The following is a 22473-nucleotide window of genomic DNA, read 5'->3' on the forward strand; positions in this document are numbered from 1 at the left end:
GTCGTTTGATGTATAATATTTAAACTATTGTTTAGGATTTGAGGGAATTATTTATAAAAAATTATTATCTTTAATGAATTGAGTAAATATTTTTTATTAAGATAAGATGATATAATTATTTTTATATTTAATAATTAATATAAATATTATTTTTATTAAACATTTATATTTTAAATTACTACATACATAATTAATTATTAATTATTAATATTAATAATTATTAAAATAATTAAATACTATCAAAATAGTTAATATCAGATGAAATGATAATTAAAATTTATGAAGTTATTTTTTTAATTATCGTATAAAATTTAAATAAAATATATAAAAATTAGATGAAAAAAATATATAATAAAAGATAACATAATTTTTTTTTTTAATTTTCAAAGGTAGTTATGGATGATTTATAACTGAAATTAGTGGGTAGATTACTAGATTTTAGTTAGAAAATGTAGTTTGGTGACATCCAATCTAACCAAATTAACTAAGTACCAGACTCCCGATGATAAAATGAGCTGGAAAGAGTAGAAAACTCGTTTTTTTTTTTTTCCTTAATTTTAATAAAAACTCCATTTTTGTTTCCCATGAGCTTTGATTAGTACTTATATTGGCCTCTCTCAGGTATTCTTCTCTTCAAAGCTGAAACCCACTTCTTCACCACAGGCCTAGAACAGGCCACAGGTAATTCCTCTTATGCAATACTCTGGCTCTGACTTTTTCTCTCACATCCACACATCTCTCTCTCTCTCTGATTTTCTAAATTCAATCTTCAGTCCAATATTTATATAGCACAGAAATAAAGCAAGAATCCGTCAAAAGCCAGACGGATCAAAAGAAAATTACAATAAACTCGCTTCTCATCACTTTCCCTACCATTTTCCTTGCTCGCTTGAATCACCTCCCTGTCCCAGCCTCTTTTGAGGCTGGGTCTCCGCCGTGCTCTCCCCCCTACCACCACCGTTTCTCCATCATTAATTTTCTTAGAAGAGAAGGGTTTGTTTCTTGTGCTTGCCCTTAAATCTTGATTGATTGAATTGGATTCTTTTTTTTTTTTTTTTCTTTTAGCCAATGCAAGTAAGGGCAGCTAGTTTCATCAAGATCAAGAGAAAATCTTCATTTCCCTCAGACCCACCATTTGTTTTTTTTTTTTCCTCAAAGACCCGCCATTTGTTAATAGCATGTTCTTTGAAATTGGCAACTCTGGCACCACCGTCGCTGCCCCCGCCACAGGTACTATGTCAAAGCAGCAATCTTTGATAGCTCGCCAGATATTTATCCATCCCCCGCCGCCTTTATCATCGCCATCTTCGTCCGCCTCGTTAAACAAGCGTCGTCCACTTCTTCAACGACACAGCCACTCCGCCTCCTCCAATTCCTCCTGCTGCAGCGGCCGTTTCGCAGAGCTAGCAGGCGGGACGACAGCTGAGTGTGCTGCGATATGCTGCTGTTGTCCATGTGCGTTAGTAAACCTTCTATACCTCACCATCTACAAGGTTCCCGCTGGGCTGTGCCGCCGCGCTTTGAGGAGGCGGCGGAGGAAGCAGCTGATCAAGAAAGGAAAGCTGCCGCTTAGGACAAGGAGATGCCGGTGCGGGTGCGAAGAAACAGAGATACAAATTCATCCGTCGCCAAGTGTCAATGAATTGGTAGTGTTAAAATCGTATTCAGAGGAGGAGGAGGAGGAGGAGGAGGAGGAGGAGGAGGAAGCGATGGTGAAGCTAGAGAAGGAGATGTGGGAGAAATTTTACAGTACTGGGTTTTGGAGAAGTCCTTCTCAAAGAGAGGTTCCTAGCATAAATCCCCACATAGATTCACTTAAGGCTAAGGTTAAACTATAGATAATAGCCTTTCCATGTTCATGCTGTTAATTACTTCAAAACTGGTAAATATTTTTAATTTTCTACCCATTTCTTCTTCTTCTTCTTCTTCTTCTTCATATGTTCTTTGTTTGTTTCTTGAATTTCTCTTTCTTTCTTGTTGATGGTGGTGTGGTTGGATTGGATTGGAAAGAAATTAAAGATCCATATTTGCATTGTAGAGTTAAAGAAAACGAGGGTTGAAAGGCTTGAGGTCTGTGTTATGTGTCTTCTTTCTTAAACTAATGCTATTAGGATTGGGTTTACTTTGTTAATTGGTGTGAAGGATCAGAAATTATGAATGGAAACACACAGAAAATTGCAAATCTGATATCATGTTGACATTCCGAGTGATTTTGCCCCCTACCTTTTTGTACATATAATATTGGCACAAGGCTAATTACTTTCGATTTGGTAAAAATGCAACACACAGCTTTCAAGGGAAAGTTGTAATTTGTAATGCAATTAATAATGCAAGATGGCTGCATAACCTTAATTTATTCCTTAAATATACAGTATTAAGGTACTCAATTATTTCTTTAATATACAATTGCTGCAGATTGATAGTTAGTCACAGTTCTGACGAAGTTAATACCATTAATCTAAAACTCATTGATTAAAGCATTTAATTCTTGTTTTAATGATAGTTAAATAAAGTTAGAGACAGCAATGGAAACCTTGGGTTAGATATTGAGTAGGATGTGTCTAATATAAATTTGAACCGGTGAGAATGAGTTTAATAATTATTAAATTAAATATTTATTTTAAAAAATATATAAAATTAATTAAAGTATTTAAAAAATATGAATTTAAATATAAAAATTTAATTTAATAATTAATAAATTATTTTTATATGAGTTTCAATTCTTTATAAACACACCCACACCCTTGAATATATGTATGTATTTCTTTTATGGGCCAAGTTTTTAATTAGAATATCAAGTGGAACAGCAGCGGCATTGGAACCCTAGGCTGGCATGAACATTATTTTCCAGGTTTTCTTCGCCATTTCCCAAAAAACAATGGCCCTACATCTCCAGGCATCTTTATTTTCAGGAGATGAAGCATAAAGATTGAAAATTAACTGAAATAATGCCAAAAATAATTCAAGAAAAGATAGAAAAGCAAATAAAAGAATTCAAAAATAATATCAAATTAATTTTTTGACCTTTTGCTACTGAATGGGGACTCTTATTGAACCTCTCAGTTCAAGATTTTTCAAATAGAATGGATGCAAAGGTGGCAAAGTGATGAGGCATTTGTACTTGGCTATAGCCTATAGACTTTTTACACAGTGGGTGTTCCTGTGTCGCTGTCCTAGTCTCCAGAATGCGGTAGCCTCCAGGTCCCAGGTGCTTCAAACCTGAAATGCAGCCTCTGATGGGGTAGGGCGTGCAACCTGTCATTTTTCTTGCCCGTGGGATTGGGACCCTTTGCCCTCTTCTCTTACCTTACAGGTTAAAAGGACGACAATAATTTTGGCCCTTTCTTCACAAAACTATTGATTGTATCTTATTTATATAGTTTTTTTTATTGAAATTGAAAAAGTGAAAATTTGATTAAATGAATAATATACATTAAAAGATATCAATTAACACTTATAATTAACCAAAAAGTGAATTATTTCTCTTCTGCTCAGCATTCTTGCCTTACTTATGCTACTAGCTAGGACACACCTTGGTCTTGTGTTTACATTTTTCTATGTAAAGAGGAAAAATTAAATTATATTATATAGTGAAGCAAATGAATATGTACAGGTTTTATTGTAACTGCTAATTCTGGTAATTTCACGTAAATTTTATTATAATTAATTATTATTATAGTGATTATAATAAAATCGTTATATGTGCATCAATTTCACCAAATAAAAATTTTGTAAATCCAAGGCACTTCTTTTTAATGTATTAAAAAACACTCCTACAGAAAATTGTTACAAAATATAAATTTTTGCGAAAATTGTAATTTTGACAATGGTTTTATTAAGGAGAAATTATATATATATATATATATATATGTCACGACCCAATTTACGAGCCAGACTGACACTAGAATTTGGATCAGCATAAGGGCCTCAAAGCCTATAGTAAGCCTAACTATTCTCTAGTCCAACCTTAAAGCTCATATCCAAAGCCCATTTTTAAGAAATCAACCCGACAGAGTTCGGTCATAAACTATACTACTTAACGTGGAGTTTTTAGCTCACCCGACCTGTGATCACAACATATATATATGGGGAGCTGAGCTCATCCTCACAATCTAAGTCAGTCAATTTAATCAAAAGGGAGCTCAGCTTCCTCATCCAAAATATATATATTCATCCCATTCAACCATACATGTATAATATTAAGTTTACAATTTTAAAATAATAATCTTTTACAGTTTCCAAATCAAATAAAATACTCCTGGTACATGCGGAGTTCTAGATTTCGAAATAATAACATAAATTGTTGATACTGCAACTCTAAACCTACGAGGAAGAAAACAGGTTAATCACAAGAAAAATGTCCTCCTGTAACCTAGAAAAATAGGTAAATAGGAGTGAGCGTTCGACTCATAGAGTATGATATTGATTTTAGTTACAATTTCTATAATTCTCTAGCACTAATGCATTCCTAAGGAATAAAATACAACACAAATCAACATATTCTGTCACGACCCAACCTATAGGCCGGACCGGCACTAGGACCTGGGCCAGCCTAAAGCCCCTGAGGCCCTTAGTAAGCCTAACTATTCCTCAACCCAACTATAAGGCCCATTTGGGCCCAATTTCAAGAATTCAATCGGACAGAGTCTGGCCATAAAATGGACCATTTAACGTGGAGTTTTTGACTCACCCGACCTATAAACATAATATATAATAAATTGGGGAGCTCAGCTCACCCTCCACATAATCAAAATGTCATAACTCAAATGGGAGCTCAGCTCCCTCATCTAATCCCATCATGCATACAGTTAATAATTTTACAGGTCCAATATAACTTTTATAATACATGTCCAAAATAAAAATAAGTACTTCTAACACATGCGAAGTCTAAAATTTAACTCAATTGTACAAAATACATTAAATACTATTAATAGACCTGCGAAGAAGAAGAGCAGGTTAGCCACAATAAATAATCCCCCTGTAGCTTGGAAAAAATAAATGAATAAGAGTGAGCGTTCGACTCAGAGAGTAAAATATCAATTTTAACCATAATCTCTATAGCTATCTAAAACTAATGCACCTTGTGGAGTGAAATATAATATCGTCAAAATTTTCATATTATAACAGCAAAAAGGCAATTTGGAGCACTCATACACCCAACACTGTCAAACAATACATATATGGGAACTGATCCCCTATACAACCCTCTTTATCCAACCTCTGCTAGCGAGTGTCTTTCAAGCCAGACTTTTGCTTAATAAATCAAATGCGGGGTCCGAGCGAGTGTCTACCCCAAAGGATCGGGTCACAGTGAGTATCTCTTAAGTCGTGTCTACCCGTCCTGTCAATATCCAATACCATACCACACGCACGCCACGCACACACACTGCTCCAAATTACCACAAACAACATCCATGGCACTTCAACAATTATGAATGTAATATAAAAAGTGCCTAGTATTTAACTGTATAGATACATATTTATAAGTGATGCATGGACATACTTGAACATATAATAATATCAAAATTACAATTAAAATTAATATTTTACTCACAAACTTGAACCAAGGCCACTGCGGCGGCTGGGCGGAGGAGGAAGGTTATCCCGGCTCACCTGATAATTTCATTGCAATTATTTAATATATTTGAATCAATACAAGTTTAGAAAAGACCAAAGACACCCTAAGTTGTTCTTAAAATCTAGCAGAGTCTCCCCTATACCTATGACATACCCAACCTGCAAAATGGTTCAAATAACACTTTTAAACTCAACCCATATCTCATCATCATTATATGGCCCCTCCTAGGCCCTCCAAACCAAACAATAATCACAATATCAGACAACTCAATTATAAGACTTCAAAACTAATATTTTTCAAAAACTATCCAAATTAACTTTAAAAATTATATAAACCTGCCCCGCGGTCCTTAACAATATTATAAGGCTATTGTAATAGGAATCTTAATTTTCTTATCATTCACGAATATTTTATAAATTTTATTCTAATCCAGTACAAGGCAAAATTTGGGTAATGTAGAGTTCGAGTTTACTTATGCCAAATCTGACAACCAGAACGCGTCCAGAACATTTGAAAACAGTGGGGTAGCCTATAATCTTGACTCGATTCTGAAATAGTTCCAGCAGCTTATCTGCTCGGCCCGAAATTGCTGATCCGGGCGACGATTGAATTTCCACGAAATAAAAGTACATACGCGAAGTCCACAATACTAGGGTTAGAATAATATATATATATATATATATATATATATATATATATATATATATATATATATATATATATTTGAAAATTAGGGATGTTACATTCTTCCCTCCTTATAGAAAATTCGTCTTCGAATTTTACACAAGGCAGAACAATGACACATAGTTGCATATCAAACTTATGAGTACTTGCTGCGCATATCCCGCTCTAACTTCCAATTGCATTTCTCCATAGATTAACTCCTCCACAGGACTAACCATAGGGATTTGCCTTGACCAAAATTGTTTCATCTGATAGTCTACAATGGCTACTAGTTGCTCCTCAAAGATCAAATTGTCATTTAACTCAACTGTATTTGGTCGTAGCACATGAGAATGATCGGGAACATACTTTCTAAGCATGAAAATATGGAATACTGGGTGGACATGAGAAAGATTTGGTGGTAACTCTAACTGATAGGCAACTGCTCCCATTCTGTCCATGATCTTAAAAGGTCCTATATAACGGAGTGCCAATTTGCCTTTTCTTTCTAAATCTCATAACCCTTTTCATAGGAGAAACCTTTAAGAACACAGTCACCCATTGCAAATTTTACATCTTTCCGCCTTGGATCTGAATGGATGGTTAAAAATTTTTATATCTATCTACCCCTGTCATAGTATGCCAGCTACCATTCTCCTTCTGAGTCTAAACCATCACATCTGACTACTTGTTTATCCCTCTTTTTTTTTTGTCATCTCTAGTACTCATTATAACTCCACTACTCTCGACTTGATATCTGATAACTTTAATAAACTTTGATGCTTACCTCACTTTTATTACGCCCTAACGTGTCTCTTAGTGACTTCAGTCCTCATTCCTTTGTTTCAATAATCTCTATTCCCCAAAAACATGACTTATGTTCCTTATCCTACAGTATCCTATGAAATGCTTCCCTGTAGCACCTATCATATACATCTCGTTCGAAACCTTTACTTGTCCTATGACCTCAATGGTCAATACTTATAAATCTTCTCACTCCCATGATGCTTCAAATTTTCAATCTCTTTTGTGTCATTACTAAGGTCCTTAGACCAGCTCTTGTCCATCTTATGTAATTAGTTATGTAGAGCTTCATCCAAGTGTCAAGCGTACCCTACACCACTTACCAATATTGGAAAGTGAACTGAGTCTCTTCTCTTATAGGATAAATATATTTGTATTCTCTGACAACCCAGTTAATGCAACTTTATCGTTTCCCACTCCTTCTCTAGAATGGAAATATCTATACTTCTTCCTAAAGCTTCTTAGTATGTGGCCTACTTCTGACACATTGGCACTTAGATCGAGTCTCTACTACTCCTTTAATCTATCATCTCATAATAACTTGTTTCAAACATCTCTTAGTGTGTTCCTAGCATACCTATTCCTTCTTATCCTCATCATTATAACTAGCTCTACCGAGCTTTCTTCCTATCCTTTGGATCTTATCTGCTTTCTTTTCCTATTTCTACTATCATTGATATCTTTTCAACATACTGTACTTATTCCTTAATCTTAGTCCTATCTCACCCTTACACCTTTTCCTTCAAGGATGTCCATCCCATCATCAACTTTTTTTTTTCATAGTCTTATCTTGATTACTAGTTCCATTACTTTGAGAATTCTAACTTTACGATTGACTCCTACCAGCACAGTCTTCACATTACGTAACACTTGTAATTTAACCTAGAAAATTCTTTTTGTATCCCCTTTTCCAACTTACCTATCAGAACATTATCATTCCCTACCAGCCTTAGTAGGAAATTACTCATCCTGGATGGATAGGAGCCCCAAAAATTATAAGTTCCATATGAACTAACACGGCTATGGAAAATATATGCCATGCCTTGATTCTTAAACAAGATACTTCACGTGTTTATTCTCCTTAATATAATCACATATACTGCCCATAGCTTTCCAAACTTCAGCCTCAACTTTTCCCATTAGCAACAATTTCATTCGCTGTAACTCATTAGCAAATAGCACTTCCTCCAGCTTATAGTTCAAAAGGGTTGTAAGCCCTAGTAACTAGCTCAATTTAACTCCTGTCACCTCTCCGATCATTCTTTCATACTTAACATTAGGTACACCATTATTGTCATTTTCGCCTCAAAAGATTGGATATGTACTAACGCCCATCAAATTTTCAATTAATTGGGTCACTTTGACCCGACGTCTCTTCGTAACATAATCTCCTAGAATTGAAACACGAGCCAATTTGAAAAGAAGGAGAAATGTTCTCCCATCGTTTATGGTATACAATTGTTTGATAAACAAGATTTAGCTCATACCCCCTTAGTCTCCCTTTTTAGTTTCATTATTTCTTTGTAATTATTGTGCGTTATTACAAGATATCAGTTGTATCTACCATTTGTTATATTATTGTCCTGCCTGACATATCATCTTAGAATTTACTATTTCCTTTTTACTCTCCATTTATCTTCCATACTTATAATTATTTGTTCAATACTCCTTATACTTAGTTATATTCTAGAAGATAAAAGCACTCACAGATTCTTTCAGATCTACTACAATCTTACCAATAATCACTCCTCTAATTCATGTACTTCTTAATATCTTATAATTACACCTATACCTATCTTGTCCTATTCTGACCGTTATTAGCATTCTGCTACATATTATCATACTATTATTTATTTATTTATTATTACTCTTTTTTTTAATATAATTATTCTATCAATCACAATGAAAATATATGTCTAACTCCAATTTTTGGCTCTAGATCTCACCACTCTAAATTTTAATATCAAGCCTTTGTGACATTATCCCTCATCTTGCATATTTATATCCCTTATGTTGACTTTTATCCAACTTACTCCTACTGATCTTACTTCTTTATCTAACAATACAATTCAAGTTACCACAGCACGCTCAACAGTTACTACCTACTTTGGTCGCACACCTCACCTAATTTCCATTATACTGTCAACAACCAAAATGGTTCTTATGTCATTGCCCCATTATCCTACCTTGGGGGTAGAAAACAGATAAGGTCTAATCCAGATCCTGTAACTCTAAGCTCTAGGCTCAGGCTCCTAACACTACATCAATTATGACATGCTCTAAGTCCTGTACTTCTGGGTTCCATAACTTAACAATGTTCTTCCTAATGCCATCCTTTTCTACGCTTTCTATCCTTTTTTTTTTTTATCTCATTTACCCTTCCTAGAACCACATTCACATCCTCGGTATTTTGGCTCTATTCTTCCTAATCTTATCCTAATATGTTTTTCCAGTTTATTCTTTAGCCAACTCTTTTTATCTTACCCAAATCTGAACTTTCACTCTTCCATCCTTTAGCTCTATTTTCTTTTTGAACCTGATTGTCATATCAGAAACTTATACCTTTTCACTATCCCTACCACGTCATTTATACCTCAATGTTACTCAGAATTGATCCTCTAACTACCCTAGCTAGACTTCTATTGGCGTTCAGGCTATCTCTCCTACTGCATTTGAACTGCACTATATATATATATATATATATATTCTATGATTTATCGATGCTAATTTTTGTCCTTTTTCTTTTACTTTATTTGGAGTATACTTTAGTCTTATGCATTAAGAAGCTAAGGATGAACTTAGGGAATAGCAGTCATACTTCTCCTGCGTGATCTCTATTCTTACCTTTTTGGACTACATACTACCCCTTAATACCTTAGGGAGGGGATCTGTAGCAACTATAATTTTTCATATCCATTTAATTAGCTGAAACTTAAAATACTAGGTATCCAAACCTGTCATTCAATTTAAAGGCTTACATACATCTTGATCTTACATCTTATAATTCCTACATGGAACTTGTACCCTCTCCAGAACACCTGAGCTAACAACTGTTTGTCTCACGTTACAATCCCATCTGGGACACTACTCCATAAGTCATCATTATCAGTAATAACCTTTAATCCCTTCTGAAAAGATAGGACTATACCCTAGCTTAATGCAATAAAGGTAATACATTTACCACCTTGCCAAAACTATGTCAAATTAATGACTCTCTTATCATATCATAGCTCTGTAAATCATCAATTCATAGTTTCGACCTTCCCTAGGTAGTAGGGTTGTACTTTACACCTTGTTGATACACACAAGATATATTATTCTCACTAAGCTCTAAGCAAAATGTCTGTCGTATTACAAAAATCATCCAAAATTCTATACCGAAGATTAGATGGTCTCACTCTATAGATGTCAACTTTACTTTGCAACTAATCTGCAACCTCTGGTCTGATGGCAACTCTTGATGTAACTCGAGCTCATGCTAGGGTAACCGAGTTACTGACTCTAGTTACCACCCAACTGTGACCTTTCGATATTCTTACTCTAGATCCCTAACCAGGAGTTCCCAACTCCTCTGCAGATATAGAACTCTGTTCTGGCATAATTATACCAAAACAGAGGCTATCAGCAAACACCCTTATTATGGAGCACCACAGGGATGCATGCAGCTCTACACAATAATCTCATATCGGTACTGTAATCTGCAGCTTATAGAGCAGACATTGAGAATATTGTATAGTTACTACGATACGTCTTGACAGACTAGGTCTTTTAATCTCTCATCTCTTTTGAATCTACTATTATCATAAACTTACTCTGACTGGGTCATCCACTGACGACTGCCAGCAGTGGTATCCTCACCCTTATCTAGTGTAATTATACTATCAAAACTCACCTTTATGTACTTGTGGCTAGCACCAGATAGGCACAACACTTAGACCCATACTGATAGAAATATAGTATTTCTTGGAGAACAAATTTCCATGACAGACCTCAACATGTCTGCTAACTCTATTTCACACTTTTATACTTAGCATGTGACAACTCTAGGTGCACACTTTCCCATGAATCTAAAGTTTAAGCTCTGATATCACATTTGTCATGACCCAACCTATGGGCTGGACCGACACTAGGACCTGGGCCAGCCTAAAGCCCCTGAGGTCCGTAGTAAGCCTAACTATTCCTCAACCCAACTCTAAGGCCCATTTGGGCCCAATTTCAAGAATTTAATTAGATAGAGTCCGACCATAAAATGGACCATTTAACGGGGAGTTTTTAACTCACCCGACCTGTAAACACAATATATAATAAATTGGGGAGCTCAGCTCACCCTCCACATAATCAAAATGTCATAACTCAAATGGGAGCTTAGCTCCCTCATCCAATCCCATCATGCATACAGTTAATAATTTTACAGGTCCAACATAACTTTTATAATACGGGTCCAAAATAAAAATAAGTGCTTCTAACACATGTGGAGTCTAAAATTTAACTCAATTATACAAAATACATTAAATACTATTAATGGACCTACGAAGAAGAAGAAGAGCAGGTTAGCCACAACAAATAATCCCCCTGTAGCCTATAAAAAAAATAGATGAACAGGAGTTAGCGTTCGACTTAGAGAGTAAAATATCAATTTTAACCATAATCTCTATAGCTATCTAAAGCTAATGCACCCTGTGGAGTGATATGCAACATTGTCAAAATTTTCATATCATAACAGCAAAAAGGCAATTTGGAGCACTCACACACCCAATACTGTCAAACAATACATATATGAGAGCTGATCCCCTATACAACCCTCTTTATCCAACCTCAAGCCAGACTTTCGCTTAATAAACCAAATGCGGGGTCCCAGTGAGTATCTCTCAAGCCGTGTTTACCCCAAAGGACCGGGTCCCAGCAAGTGTCTCTCAAGCCATGTCTACCCTTTCTGTCCATATCCAATACCATACACCACGCACGCTACGCACACACACTGCTCCAAATTACCACAAACAACATCCATGGCACTTCAACAATTATGAATGCAATATAAAATGTGCCTAGTATTTAACTACATAGATACATATTTATAAGTGATGCATGGGCATGCTTGAACATATAATAATATTGAAATTACAATTAAAATTAATATTTTACTCACAAACTTGAACTGAGGTCACTGCGGTGGCTGGGCGTGTCACGACCCAACCCATGGGCCGAACCGGCACTAAGACCTCGGCCAGCCTAAAGCCCCCGAGGCCCGTAGTAAGTCTAACTATTCATTAATCCAACTCTAAGGCCCATTTAGGCCCAATTTCAAGAAATCAACCGGACAGAGTCCGACCATAAAATGGACCTTTCAACGGGGAGTTTTTGACTCACCCGACCTGTAAACACAATATATAATCAATTGGGGAGCTCAGCTCACCCTCCACATACTCATATCATCATAAAATAAATGGGAGCTCAGCTCCCTCATCCAACCCATCAAATATGCATAAAATTATGCGCCTACAGGTCCAACATGATGATAATATTATAGACCCAATCAAATAAATACTTCTAACACATGCGAAAATTCTAAGAGTTAATAAAATTACACAAATATTAATAGACAACCTGTGAAGGAGAAAAGCAAGTTAACCACAATAAAATCCTCCTGTAGCCTGAAAAATAATGAACAGGAGTGAGCGTTCGACTCAGAGAGTAAAATATCAATTTTAACCATAATCTCTATAACTATCTAAAACTAATGCACCCTGTAGAGTGAGATACAACATCAGCAATAATTTCACATCATAACAGCAAAGAGGTAATTTGGAGCACTCATACACCCAGTAATATCAATCATAATACATGGGAGCTGATCCCCTATACAGCTCTCTTAAATCCAACCTGTGCCAGCGAAGAACTCAAGCCGGACTTTCGCTTAATAAACCAAATCGGGGTCCCAGTGAAGAACTCAAGCCTTGACTACCCCTGAAGGACCGGGTCCCAGCGAAGATCTCAAGCCGTGTCTACCCGTCCTGTCCATAGCCAACACCACATCACACGCACGCCAACGCACGCACACTGCTCCAAATTACCACAACAACATACATGGCACTTTAACAGTTGTGAATGCAACATAAAATGTGCCTAGAGTTTAACTACGTAGATATATACATATAAGTGATGCATGGGCATGCTTGAATATATAATAATAGTGAAATTACAATTAAAATTAATATTTTACTCACAGACTTGACAGCGATCACTGTGGCGGCTGGGCAGAGGAAGAAGGCTGTCCCGGCTCACCTGACAATTTTATTACAATCATTTAATAAATTGACTCAATACAAACTTAAGAAAAGACCAAATACGTCCTAAGTCATGCCGAAAATCCAGCAGAGTCTCCCCTATACCTAGGACCTACCCAACCTGCAAAAGGGCTCAAAACACACTTCTATATTCACAACCCATATATCCACAATGCAATCACATCACACAGCCCCTCCTGGGCCCATCAAATCAGTCATCCATCACAATATGTAAAATTTCAATTTAGTCCTTATAATTGATCATTTTTGCAAAAATTTCCCAAATAAGCTCTAAAAATTCTAAGACTTTGGCCCGCGGTCCTTAGCAATATTTCTTAGCTAATGCAAAAAGAATCATAATTTTCTGAGCTACCACGAATATTTTACGGATTTTTAATCTTATTTAAGCACTAGAAAATTATGAAAAAGTAAGGTTCGGGTTTACCTATGCTGATTCCGACTTCGGGGACGCGCTCGGGACGTCTGACAATGGTGGGGTAGCTAAAACCTCGATCCAATTCGAAGACTTTTCCGGTAATCGATCTGTCTGGCCGAAAATTCACAGACCCGGACAACTGTCGAATTTTCGCGAATTGAAGATACCTACATGAAGCCCACAACACGGGGGTTAGTACATAAATTTTACAGAATTTTCTAAGCTCATTAAATACTCGGAAAACACTGCGAAGTTCCGTGGGACCCACCGAAAAACGGTGTCGGAAAAATTTGAAATTTATATCGCCGTGAAGCTCTCGACGAGTGGAGCGCTCTGGTACTCTCGATTTTCTCGTGGGGTTCACGGTTTGTGAGAAATCTAGCCCAAAAGTCAAAATGGGCTAAAACTTCCCTAGCAAAAATTGGACAAACCGCTGATGGATTTCGGTGTTCTTGGTGTCTATGGAAAGCTCTCGATGAGTAGATGGATTTAGACACAAGACCCGGTCCGATTGGTAGCCGGATCGGCCGGGAAGACGAAGCGGCGCGCTTGCACGTCGCATCGCTTCGCGCTTTTTGGCGTCGGGCGCGGTGAGTCAGGGCTGGGACTGCATCGGCGGCCGGGTGGTGGCAGCGGCGCGGCAAGAGGAGGAGGGAGGAGAGAGAAAACGGGAGAGAAGGAGAGGAAGGTCGGGACGCGCGGAAGAAAAAGAGAAGAAGAAGAAGGAGCCGGTCCGATTCGACCGGTCCGATCCGGTCTGGTTCGATTCGGCCGGTTCGATTTGGAATACAAAATTTTGAATTTTTACTCTGCCTTGGGACCGAAAACGAAGCCTAAAAATTTCGAAAAATTCTAGAAAACTCAGAAAAATACATAGACTATAAATATATTTTTAGTTTTGCCACTTGGTCTTTAAATTAATTTTCAAAAATCATCAAAGTTTATATTTTCGGAAAATCGAACCCGATTTCTAAAATTCGAAAAATTTCAAATAATTTCCTAAAATTCAAATAAAATAAAATATCAATATTTACCCAAAAATAATAAAATTTTAAAAATTAGGGGTGTTACAGGGCTGAGGAGGAAGGCTGTACCGGCTCACCTGACAATTTCATTGTAATTATTTAATATATTTGACTCAATACAAGTTTAGAAAATACCAAAGACACCTTAAGTTGTGCTAAAAATTCCGCAGAGTCTCCCTTATACCTATAACCTACCCGACCTGCAAAATGGTTCAAATAACACTTCTAAACTCAACCCATATCTCATCATCATTATATGGCCCCTCCTGGGCCCTCCAAACCAAGCAATAATCACAACATCAGACAACTCAATTATAAGACTTCAAAACTAATATTTAACAAATACTATCCAAACTAACTTCAAAGATTCTATAACGCCCCTCGGTCCTTAACAATATTATAAGGCTATTGCAATAGAAATCGTAATTTTCTTATCATCCACGAATATTTTATAAATTTTATTCTAACCCAGTACAAGGCAAAAATTGAGTAATGTAGAGTTCGAGTTTACCTATGCCAAATCTGACAATTGGAACGCATCCAAAATATCTGAAAAACGGTGGGGTAGCTTATAATCTTGACTCGGTTCTGAAATAGTTCCGGTAGCTTATTTGCTCGGGCCGAAATTGCAGATCCGGGCGACGATCGAATTTCCATGAAATGAAAGTATATATGCAAAGTCCACAATACCAGGGTTAGAATAAAATATATATGTATAAAAAATAATTATTTGAAAATTAGGGATGTTACATATTCAACCAAATTCAGACAATATTCGCACAAAGAATAATTAAGAGCATTCACACACCCATGTATCACATCAATATATATAATATGGGAGCCGATCCTCTATACAGCTCTCTTAATCCAATGCCTGCCAGTGAAATCAACTCGAGCCGGACTTTCTCTTAATAATCCAAATGCGGGAGTCAGTGGGATCAACTCGAAGTCATACTCTCCCTGATTTATCACTAAAAGGACCAAGCCCCAAGCTAGACTTGCTCAAGTTGATTTGCCCATCCTACTCATATCCATTACCAGTACACCACACGCACGCCAGCACACACACACAACTCTAAATTATCCTAAGGCGATACCCATATTCATATAATCAAGTAATAATGTAATACAAAGAGTGCCTATGATAGCTAAATACATATATTTATATGTAATACATGAGCATACTTTGAATATAAAATAATAATATTAACATTATAATTAAAATCAATTTCTACTCACAGTACTCTAAAAGTCACTGCGGCGACTGGGCGGAAGATGAAAGCTGACCTAACTCACCTAAAAATTATATCACAAATTTATCAATATTTACTTAAAACAAGACTTTAAAGAGTCAAAGGATAGCCTAAGTTTACCAAAAATCTGGCAGAGTTTTCTCTATACCTAGGACCTGCCAAACCTGTAAAGTGATTCAAATAATACTTCTAAAGGTCATAATCTCACATCTACAACTCAACAATAATACATGGCCCCTCTTGAGCCCTCCAAACCCGGCAAGTCTCACATTGACCAACAACTCTGATACAAGGCTTAAAATGGATATTTTGTAAAAGTCATACAAACTAGTTTTAAAATTTCTAAAATTTTGCCTCGCGGTCCTTAACAATATAATAAGGCTATTGCAAAAGGAAATATAATTTTTTAAGCACCTATGAATATTTTTTGGATTTTTTTATTCTAATCTCGATACTAAGTAAATAAGGAAACTTAGGGATTGGATTTACCTATACCAATTTTGATGCTTGGACCACGTCCGGGGCGTCTGAAAATGGTGGGGAGGACCGTGATTTCAACCCAATTACAAGACAGCTCCAACAGCCTGTTTGCCTAGCTCGAAAATGCAGATCTGGGCACCGATCAAATTTTTGCTAAACGAAGATACCTATGCAAAGCTCACAATACTAAGAGTTAGAATAAAATATTTACAAAATTAAATAAGTTAATTTAAAGCTCAAAAAATCACTGCGAAGTTTGTGGAACCCATTAAATTTTCAGTGTCAAAAAATTTTGAAATTTATATTACCACGAAATTCTCGTCGAGTGAAGCGTGCCGGTACTCTCGGAATCTCCGTAGGGTTCCCGACTTGGGAGAAATTAGCCTCAAAGTCGAAATATGCTAAAATTTTTCGGGCTAAAATTAGACAAACTGCTTGATGAAAATTTATGATCTTAGTGTCTATGAAAAACTCTCGAGGTGTAGATAATGTTTGAGACTGGACCTAGTCCTATTGGTGACCGGATCGGCCTAATTTTGGCCGGGAAGATGTAGCATTACGCCGCACGCAGGGGAAATTTTGGTGCTGTTTTCCAGTCAACTAGGGCATGGGCAGGCGGCGGGGAAGGCTCTTGGAGGTGCGTCGGCGAGCTGGGGAGGGAGAGGTGGCGATCTGCCGGCAAGGGGAGGAAAGAGGAGAGAGAAAATGAGAGGAAGAGGGGAGCTATCGAGGACGCATGAGGGATGGAAGAAAAAAAAGGAGAAAATGGACTGGTTCAATTCAATCAGTCTTATTTGGTCCGGTTTGATTCAATTATTCTGATTCGGTTAGGTTCAATTCGATCGGTTCAATTTAGGAGACCCAAAATTAAAATTTTTACTCTACCCTAGAACCCAAAATGGGGCACGAAAATTTAAAAAAAAATTAGAAAATTTTTAAAGTCCAAATATATTTTTAATTTTGCCACGTGGTCTTTAAATTTATTTTTAAAAATTGACAAAGTTTATTATTTTTGAAAAACCAAACCTTATATTAAAAATTCCGAAAAATTTCAAATAAATTTCCATAATATTTAATACAATAAAATATTATAATTTTCATATAAAATAATTATTTAAAAATTTGGGGTGTTGCATTCTTTCTCCCTTACAGAAAATTCATGCTTGAATTTTATACAATGCAGAATAAAACTACAAGATTACTTATGAAATAAATATGGGTACTTGCTGCGCATATCCCGCTTTGACTCTCAAGTGCATTCTTTCATTGACTGGCTCCTCCACAGAACCTTAATTATAAGGATCTGCTTTAACTGAAGCTGTCTTATCTGGTAGTCTATTATGGCAATAGGTTGCTCCTCGAATGTCAAGTCCTCATTCAACTCCGTTTTATCTGGCTGTAGCACGTGAGAAGGATCAGGAATATCTTCCTAAGCATGGAGATGTAAAATACTGGGTGGACATGAGAAAGGTTTGGTGGCAACTCTAACTGATAGGTAACTGCTACCACTCTATCTATGATCTCAAAAGGTCCTATATAACGGGGTGCCAACTTGCCTTTCTTTCCAAATCTCATAACCCCTTTCATAGAAGAAACCTTCAAGAACACATAGTTACCCCTTTGCAAATTCTACATCATTCTGCCTTAGATCTTCATGGATGGTTAAAAACGTTTTACCTCAATGGTCAACACCTATGCATCTTCTCATCCCCCATGATACTTCAAATTTCCAATCTACTTTGTGTCATTACTAAGGTTCTTAGACCAACTCCTGTCAATCTTATATAACTAGCCATGTAGAGTTTCATTCAAGTGCCAAGTCTACACCATCTATCAACATTGGAAAGTGAATTGGGTCTCTTCTCCTATATGATAAAAGTGTTTGTATTCCCTAACAATCATGTTAACGCGACCTTATCATTTCCTACTCCTTCTCTAGAATGGAAGTATCTTGACTTCTTCCTAAAGCTTCTTATTATGTGACGTACTTTTTGACACATTGGCACTTAGATCGAGTCTCCACTATTCCTTTAATCTATCATCTCACCATAACTTATTTTAAACATCCCTTAGTGTGTCCCTAGCATACTTATTCCTCCTTATTCTCATCATTGTAATCAACTCTATCGAGCTTTCCTCTTGTCCTTTGGATCTTTTCCACTTTCTTGTTCTGTTTCTGCTATTGTTGATAACTTTCCAACCTACTATACTTATTCTTTAACCTTTGTCCTCTCTCACACTTATACCTTTTTCCTTCAAGGATGTCTACCCCATCATCAACTTTAACCTTTTTTTTTTATTTCTTAATCCATTCTTAATTACTAGTTTCATTACTTCTAGACTTCCAACCTCACGATTGGCTCCTACCAGCACATCCTTCACATTATGTAACACATGTAATTGATCATTGAATATTCTTTTTATATCTCATTTCCCAACTTGACCATCAAAATATTATCATTCCTTACTACCCTTTGTAGAAAATAACTCATCATGGTTAGATCGGAGCCCTTGAAACTATAAGTTCCACTTAAACTAACATGGCTGTGGGAAATGTGTGCTATGCTATAATTCTATATAAGATATTTCACGTATTCATTCTCCTTAATATAATCACATATACTGCCCATGGCTCTCCAAACTTTAGCCTCAAATTTACCCATTAACAATAATTTCATCCACTGAAACTCATCCACAAATAGTACTTCCTCCAGCTTATAGTTCAGGAGGGTTGAAAGCCCTAGTAACTAACTTGATTTAACTCCTGTCACTACTCTGATTGTCCTTTCCTTCTTAACATTAGGTACACATGTGCCATCATTTCCTTTTAAGGAGAATGTATACGGACTGGTGCTTATCAAATTCTTAAATATTGGGTCACCTCAACATAATTTCCCTTACTTATGCAGTCTTCTAGAGCTAAAAGTACAAGCTAAACTTGAAGAGAAAGAGAATATCCTCTTATAATCATCAGCACACTATTATTTGTAGAACAATATTCAACCCATGTCTCTTGGTCTTCTTCTTGAAATTTCATCATCTCTTTCTATAAGATATTAGCTGCAATAATCCTTCTGTTGTATCACCAATTTGCCTGACATATTATTTAAGATTTACTATCTTTACTTATACTCCATTTTTACCTTGTATGCCTACCCTCGATCTTTTGCATCCCTATATCTTACTGTATTCTAGAAGATACCTCTCACAAATAGACTATTCCAGAATTGATTTCAATCATACTTACTACCATAACTCTTATCCTTATACTTTCTCAATGACTTTTGACTATTACTCTTATATATCTCTTTAGGCTCTATCTCCTACTGTCGTTCTGTCACTTATTTTTGTTTATGTTTTCTTATAAAGTGACCCTATTGGTCATACTGAAAATGCTTACCTAACCCTTGATCGCAGACCCCATAACTGCTATCTCATAAGCTCTACTTAGGACCTAAGCTTATGTGCCATTTTTCACCATCCTTTTTATTCATTGTGCCTATTTGAACTATTAGCTTTACTTTTATTTAACTTACTACTTATTAATTCACTTCTTTACCTAATAGGATAGTTCAAGACATCATTGCACATCCTATAACCTTTGCTTACTCTGGTTGCATTCTTCAACTAACTTCCCTCACACTGTTAGAAGTTTAAATGGATCTTACCCTAGTGCTACCTACTCTATCTTGGGAATAGGAATAGATAGAGTTTGATCCATATCTTGCAACTCTGATCTCCATGTTTTGGCTCCTGACACTGCCTGAACCGTGACCTGCTCTAAGTCCTACACTTTTAGATCCTATATCTTGACAACAATCCTCACTTATGCAATCTTGTTCTGGGCTTTCTAATATTACTTTTTAGTTCATCCTATTTACCTTGCCCAAGATGACACTTTATGTACTTTATATCTCACTTTGATCTTCCTAATCTTGTTCTATTCTTGGCTATTCGGCTTGCTCTTTAATTCATCTCTTTTATCTTATCCAAAATAGAACCTTGATTACTTTATTCCTTAGCTCCATTCTTCTTCTTGACTTGACAGCTAACTCTGCTTTTCAGTGTCTCTGTTAGGTCATCTTCACCTTTGTACTACTCAAAATTGGTCTTTCTACCACTCCAATTAGTACTTCCACTACCATTCAAATTCCTCTCCTGTTACATTTGAAACCAGCTATCCAAATTTTCATTTCTATATTTCCTTTTATCTACTGATATTCTATGACTTATTTTTGCTGCCTTGCAGTCATTGTCCTTTCCTCTGCTTAATTATAAACTACTCTCTAATACCTCGATGAGGGAATCTACAAGATCCCCTTTTTCCCTTGCTATTCCAAAGCTCTGCATTCATTATGATATGATCTCTTATAATCCTTATAATGAAAATTGTACTATCCCTAAGGGGGGTACTTAAGCCACTACAGTCCCATTTAGGACATCATTTCATAGATCGTTCTATTAGTGGTACTCTTCTGACTCTCTTAAGAAGACATTACTATACTCTGTAGCATAAGTAACTATAAGAGAGGTACTACCTCTACAGCATTACTACAACCATACAAGGCTATCTACTCTCTTTTTATATTGTAAACTTTCCTAGGATGCCATTTCGTAAGCTACGAATATTATTCATAACTTTTAGTCTCTTTTAGGGAGTAGAATCATACTTATGCTCTACTATCACACCAAGGAGATGCTATCTTTATTAAACTTATGTAATACGTCCACCATAACGCCAACACTGCTAGCGCTCTCATATCAGAGACCAGATGATCCCACTAATTAGGGGTCATTATTACACTGTAACCATACTAAAAACCTCTAATCTCGTGCCATTTATGCTATAACTCTGTGCTTAAGTTAGGATAACTAAGTCACTAACTTTAGTTATCACTCAACTGTGACCTTTGATGTTCTATCTCTAAGGTCTTAAACCCTAACTAGGAGTTTTCCTAAATCATCTGTAGAAATAGAACTCTGTTTTGACATAATTGTACCAAAACAGAGGCTGTTTGCAAACACCCTCATCATGGTGCACCACAGGGAAGCACGCAGCTCTACACAATAATCCCATGTTAGTACTGTAATCTGCAACTTATAGTAGAAATATCAAGAATATTGCATGGTTACTACGGTACATCCCAAAAAACCAATTTTCCAATCTTTTATCTCATTCGGATTTACTGATACTATAACTTTCTCTTATTGGGCTATCCACTGATGACTGACAGTAGTGATAACCTCACTCCCATCTAGGGTAGCTATACTGTCAAAAGTTACCTTTATGTCTTCGTGCCTTGCACTAGATAAGCACACCACTTAAACCCATACTGACTGAAACATAGCATTTCTTAGAGTACGTATTCCCATGATAGACCTCAATACGTCTACTAACTCTAGTTCACATCACCTTGTACTCCACAAAAACTATGATACTAAACTGAAGAACTCTTAATTACCCAAGGAATAACGCAAAATCTAGAAATAAAGAATTACAGAAGAAGATGAAACAGAATCCTATATTCGACATGTGACCTCCTAACAAGACTCTTTTTTTTTTAAAAAAAAAAAAATCCTAAATGTATACTTTCCCATGAATCTAGAGCCTAAACTCTGATACCAACTTTGTCACGATCCAATTTATGAGCCAAACTGACACTAGTACTTGGGTCAGTATAAGGTCTCCAAAGTCTATAGTAAGCCTAACTATTCTCTAGCCTAACTTTAAAGCCTATATCCAAAGCCCATTTTTAAGAAATCAATAGGACATAGTCTGGCCATAAACTGGACTACCCAACGGAGAGTTTTTAGCTCACTCGACCTGTGATCACAATATATATATATATATATATATATATATATATATATATATATATATATATATATATATATATATATATATATGGGGAGCTCAGCTCACCCTCACAATCCTCAGTCAATTAATTTA

General features: G+C 36.2%; 1 protein-coding gene across 1 annotated transcript; it reads left to right on the plus strand.

Annotated features, from left to right (window-relative positions):
- The first annotated feature begins 541 nt into the window (after positions 1 to 541).
- Positions 542 to 2131, plus strand: LOC110655230 (uncharacterized). The gene has a single exon (XM_058147347.1). The coding sequence runs from the start codon at positions 1179 to 1181 to the stop codon at positions 1836 to 1838; it is 660 nt and encodes a 219-aa protein (XP_058003330.1). The 5' UTR covers positions 542 to 1178; the 3' UTR covers positions 1839 to 2131.
- Positions 2132 to 22473: the final 20342 nt, after the last annotated feature.

The sequence above is a fragment of the Hevea brasiliensis genome, chromosome 5 (genome assembly GCF_030052815.1).
Source record: "Hevea brasiliensis isolate MT/VB/25A 57/8 chromosome 5, ASM3005281v1, whole genome shotgun sequence".
NCBI classification, from domain to species: Eukaryota; Viridiplantae; Streptophyta; class Magnoliopsida; order Malpighiales; family Euphorbiaceae; genus Hevea; species Hevea brasiliensis.